The 6225-nt window shown below is 33.0% G+C and overlaps 1 protein-coding gene across 1 annotated transcript in view; it reads left to right on the forward strand.

Moving 5' to 3' along the window:
* Positions 1–5698, forward strand: part of LOC147075721 (trace amine-associated receptor 9) — a 229679-nt gene extending 223981 nt beyond the window's left edge. The window contains exons 6-8 of the mRNA XM_085942045.1: positions 2569–2697; positions 4211–4336; positions 5189–5698. Of these exons, the coding sequence (XP_085798171.1) occupies positions 2569–2697; positions 4211–4336; positions 5189–5698 (765 nt within the window). The remainder of the gene's footprint in view (positions 1–2568; positions 2698–4210; positions 4337–5188) is intronic.
* Positions 5699–6225: the final 527 nt, after the last annotated feature.

Genomic DNA, 6225 nt, shown 5'->3' on the forward strand with positions numbered 1-6225 from the left:
TAAATTTCCACAACACCTTGTTGGAGTAACATGTAACGTCGTGTGGAGTAAATAATATAATAGCACAATAACTTAGTAAAGATGGTGTCCACATATGTAGCGATAGTGTGAAAAGGAGTCTTTACTCGAACGTATTCATAACGTAGGCCGTTTGGGATTTTTTCAATGTTTCCATGCGATAATTCCATGTAGAAATTAAATTATTCTAATTTCAAGCTTTATTGCCCATAAGTATTGCCGTTATGTTGTATTTCTACTTAGCTCGAAACTTCAATACAAAATACAATTGGTAGCATACTAACATATTTAAATGTACCATAGCTGTTGTCGAGACCTTCGTCTTGTATGCCTTTTCTAAAGAACGTGTTGGCATCCACCAGCAGCGGCGATTTTATTTTACGCAAATAACGCAACCGATTCGGCAGAAAATTTTAGTAATAGTCCAAAACAGTTAGGACAGAGATTAATATATTCATTTATTTATTTAAAAAAAGACACATTGAGCACACAACAAATTGTTAATTCAGAGCGTTCATTACATGACATTTAGAATAAAGCAGGTACAGATAAATCAACTTAGTAGAGAAAAAACAAAGCAAAAAATAATTTTATAGCGAAAGAAATAAAAATAAATACAGTAATTCAAGAAAAATAGATGGACTATTGCGTTGGCAAATTATATTATTTTTGTAGAATATAAAATAATCAATTTATTTATATGTATTCGTTACTATTTTTTTTTATTCAACGAATAATTCACAGGATTTAAGAATGTAACATTCTAATTATTGAACATACAAAAGCCGATTGCCAATAGTAACTCAATTTGGAAAGCGCTTCAGAGAGTATTAAGTGCCATTAGGTTAAATTTGTTGCAATTAAGTATGACGCCTATAGTTTAATGGTATATGTACATGGGCACGAAACCCGAAAAATACAGGTTCGATTCCTTATGGGTGTCTTACTTTTGTCAAAAAAGATTTTTTCTATTATTGGTCTCGGAAGTGTTTTCAAAATTATGTATGTTCAATCAATTTATTGTTTAAATGCTTTAATAGGCAAATTAAAAAAATAATGTTCTTAAATATCTATAAAATAATCGCGTAGTGTAGCGTCTTTACCACTGACAAATATAAACAAGCCCAAAACGTCGAAGAAATAAGGCGAAGAGTGTAGTGATAACATAATAATATCCAAATATAATAACAACAGAACTGTGAAAGTCTCAAACAGTATAAAACAGTTAGAACATACCCACTAAAAAGGTATTAACGATTTATCTACCCAAAATGGTTGGGTAAGTAATAATAATATGAACATTGAGTTAGTACGTTAACCTCAGTTTCCCATTCTACTTCAAAATAATTTCACATAAATAAAGTTGTGGGTATCTACTTGTATTGAGAATTTCTTTTGCGGTATAAGAAATTGCCAGCGTCGATACTAACGTAATGTACATTTTCACAGAGCTTAAAAAATCGTAGACTGTACGATTTACTTTATATAAGAGCTGGTACGATTTACTAAGGGACCGTCTATCGCAGTTAGTAGTCGACAAGCTGAGGTTTTTGAAGCAATATTTAATAAATACTTACCAATGGGTATATTCCATACACAATGCAGCTATCGGCGGTTATCAACGGAAGTTTATCATATTTGTATATTGAGGCGGTTAATTGTTACAATAAGTTAATTGTCTAAACTAGGGGTGACGAATCTGCGGCCTATTCACTGATTCCAAAGTTTACTAAATGAATCATTTTAATTTGTATATAACTTCCTTATTTATTAGGTATAAAAAAATATTAGATTATTTTAATATCATTTTAGTGCGTTTTTACATATACATTTATAATATAATAAAATCTCGTGAATCCTCTCTAATTCTAATGAAGACACGATTAAGGTCACAATTGACAGATACCCATTTAGAGGAGCAACTAAAACTGTGGACCTCTACGTTGCATTCAAATATTACAATGCTTTCCATGAAAACAGCCAGACACAACCCAGTCATTAAATGCTGTCAAATTAATAAATAGTTTTCATTAATTCTAAATATGTAAATGTAAATATATTATGTACTTATATTATAATGTATGTATACATTTTAAAGGGTAAACCCGTAAATAAATTTCATTGTTTTCCTTTAATAATAAAAATAATGTACACTCATCCCTCGATTTACATGGTTCACTTACGCGTCGAGAAAAAACAAAAAAAAATGCTTTTCGATAAAAATTACTTTTTTTATGACTTTTATTTTATGAGAGATGGATGGTTAGAACATATTATAAGAACCAAACACACAGCTAGAAAAATAACATGTGAGATTTCCAAGCGCATTGATATCTATTTGGAACTAACGCACTAAAAACTTGTTTACTCTTATTTTTACCATACTTATATAATACCATGTCAGAAAGTTAAGTTACCATTTTGTATGGCTCCGGAGCTGCCAGTTGCCGTCCCCTGATCTATAGTTTACACTCCATTGCTCGGCGTCATAATAAAGTGATGCATTTACAAATTGGTTTCCTGTCGCTCTATTTATGCTTTTCTTTACAGCTGGAGAGTCAGGAGCGGATCCTGAGCACTAATGCATCCCGGACGATGGCGGCCATGTCTCTGGGCTTTATTGTAGTGGTGACTCCGGCCACTATCCAAGAGGTGGTCGCCGCATGCACTGGATGTAAGGTAAATACGACTTTAACGTCACTGATAACTTGGCTAATGTTGCGTGACGATAGCGTTGGATTATTTTATGTATGGCAGTTTACTTTATGGTTGATAGAATATCATTGCCAGACGTAAAAAACGAATATTTAAATATCTGTACATTAAAATAAGAGTACTCAACGAGGTTTCTTTTAATCTGGACGTATAAACGTACGTATTAAACTTACGTATTAAAATATTTTTGTATATAAAACAACGTAAAAAAAATAAATTAAATTCTTAGTGTGATCACATTTAAGCAGTGGTGAAGGGTGGAGTTAGGCTGTTAAGATCCGACATAAATAGTGCACATTAAACTTTATCAGTCAAACGTATTTGTTTTCATTGACTTAAGGCTACACACAATATGTAGATTGGGTACAGTTTGGTTATAAGGAATACAGCGGCAAACACATTTTGAAAATAGCCGATATACTGGATTATCTGTTAGTTTAACCAAACCTAACCTAACCTAACCCAACCTAACCTAAACTAACCCAAACTAACAAATAATCCAGTCTGTCGGGTATTTCCAAAATGTGTTTTCCGCTGTATTCCTCATAACCGAACTGTACCGTAGATTGGGTTCAAACAAGTTTTTAAAACTCAATTAAACCATGCATAATCCAAGTCAAAGTAGATAATAGTAAAAAAATATTCGTTTGTGTATAACATAGTTGTATCGATTATGGTTTTTTTGGCTAGGCAGGGCTTAATGAATTTTAAAAAACTGACTAACACCATCTGTAATATGTGCTATTAATTCAACGAAAACAAATAAGTATGACTAAAAAAAGTGCATTATTTTTGTCGGATTGTCCATAGCATACCTATGCTTTGTATCATGTTAGTTGAAGTGGTTCTAATGTTGTACAAAACTCATTCACAATATTATGTATTTCTCCACCATTGACCCTTTCAATAATAATTCACTTGTATCATTTAAACGCGCTATCTCCAAAATTTTGTGTAGTAATTGACGTTAATTGAATTTTAAATATATGTTACGCATGTTCAATAAAAAACGTTACATTCTCAAATCTCGTGAATTATTCGTTGAATAAAAAAATAATTCATAGTCTTAACATATTTTTCTATTAAATATTTTTATTTAAATATCGAATTGAGCTTTATTGCGGCCAAATACTAAAGAACAATTTTTTTTATAAATATATTTTATGCGATTTTGAAAATGATATATTTTTATTATGTGTCATTTCAATTAAGAAATACAACACGGAGGTCAACAATTATTTAAAAAGTAGACGATGTGTAAATATTTGTTTCATTTTTACCTAAGAAATAATTCTTGAAATGAATCTAAAAAAACATCGATAGTATGTAGATTTAGCTTAGGAATATCCATAACATTGGCATGTAATAAATCATTTACCATTGAACACAACATAGCTGTTCATCAAAGCGATTGATAATGTCTTGTAAACTGTTCCGGCACACTGGCAAATAATCCATTTAACTTTTAATGTTCCAGGTTCCTCCAATGCTGGACTTTCTGGTGACCTGGCTGGCCCTGAGTAACAGCTTCTGGAACCCATTTCTTTACTGGCTCCTCAATAACAACTTTAGAAGAATCAGCTCGGAGTTATTTTATTCAGGGGTAATAATTGAAAAATTCATTTACTAAGAGATATAGTTCTTTATATAATGTGGGCTTGACATAAAAACACAGATAAAATATGCTACATATAACTTCTCTTATTCTTGATATTTGTGGTTTATTCACAAGGGGCATAAACATATAAAAGTGATGCAATAAATTACATCTGAAACCTTTTAATTGTATACAAGCACTAGTACTTATAATATAATTAACACTAAAACTTGTTTCAGCGATTTTTGCAGGCTATATACAACTCTAATTTATTGGAAGAAAATTCAACACCTTTGACATTTTTCAATTTTCAATTAATTAGGATGAGATAATCAGTATTTTTTACAGATTTAAAATATACACACGTATATAATGAGTGTAATACAATATAATTTAAGTTATAGTTACTACTAAAGCAAACATAATAAATGTCAAAATATTATAAGATATTTACAATAGTTCATTGTAGTTTGCCCTGTAATCCCCAGCAAACCCTGAGTACCTACTTAGCTATGAGACGTGGGTTTGATCCCACGTCCGACAAAAGTACACGCCATTTATTGTTTATATGTACTTGATCAAGACCACGGTCACAGTAGACTACTGAGTGAATAGGTACTACATACCTAATCTAAACTACTTAAAATCGAATGTTTATAAACCTACCTTATTCTGACCTTTTTACATAAGTATATCACATAGTTATTTAGTTTGGTTAAACTAGCCACAACTATTTGCTTAGTGAACTTTTTTTATAATTAGATATCATTATGAACTTTGAGCTTTTACGTTCACAACCTTAGATAGTTCTGCACTCTGTTAATTACGTATTTAATGATTGTTATTCGTTTATTTCAGTTCTGCTGCAGGCGAGAACCAGCTCCTCCTATCGAAAAATCATCAGGCTGTTGCAGCTCATTATCTTCAGAACCACCAGCTCCGCCTCACAAGCCAGACTTGGAAGGTCTTTCCGAAAAATATTGGGGTGAGATCCTCGAGAGAACCGTCTCTTCGACCAGCTTACACGCCCTTCAAAAAGTTTACCATGGACCTAAACGAGATTTGTCACTCAAATGCAATGGATCAATCAAGAATTACAACTCAGATTCGATAAAATCTATCCACGAATACAATCACCATCCGAGACAGTTTGATAATTATCACCATCACCCAGACTACCGACACTTTAACACAGGATCCGATTTCCGAATCGATGTCTACGGAAATCCGGTCGATTGCAGATTAAAAGCTTCCGATTTACGATTGTTCGAAAATCATTCTGATCTAAGATTCGGCGAGGCACGATCTAATTTAAGTTTGGACGAGATCAGTTTTAGCAAATGCAACGGGCATTTCAGTGACTCATGAGACTGGGAAAAAAAAGTTGCGTATTACAAAACGAATTCATTAGAGAGACACCCAAGCGCGAAGACTTATGACAAGCAATTCCAGTGGCGATTCGAAGATATGATGGACCGTGGAGAAGCACTTCGAAATGATGCTTACGACAGCGAAATAGGAATACTGGAGCAGAATTTCGATAGAATACTAAGCTTGAACCACGACCAGAAAATGGCAATGGACATTTGTAATGTTCACGACACGGCTTGTAATAGTTTGGACAATGGGCATTTGGGTGAATGCTCTGGGTATTGTGGACCAATGTACGAATCTAAGTCCGATGGTGCTAAATGCTTGGACTCCAGCACTGAAGATGATTCCGAATGCGAAAGCTCGGGGCACAAGACATTTTTTAAAACTCCATCGCTGACAATAAGGGAGCTAGAAGTCATTAGGGAGAGCTCACAGAGTTCTAGTGAAACTGATATCACGTTTACCAGATAAATATTTATGTGCTAGGGTTAAAATTAATCTAGAATTCTTGGGTCGAGTTT

The sequence above is a fragment of the Rhyacophila brunnea genome, unplaced genomic scaffold (assembly GCF_057557595.1).
Source record: "Rhyacophila brunnea isolate RB1 unplaced genomic scaffold, BYU_Rbru_1.0 scaffold_14, whole genome shotgun sequence".
Classification (NCBI taxonomy): domain Eukaryota; kingdom Metazoa; phylum Arthropoda; class Insecta; order Trichoptera; family Rhyacophilidae; genus Rhyacophila; species Rhyacophila brunnea.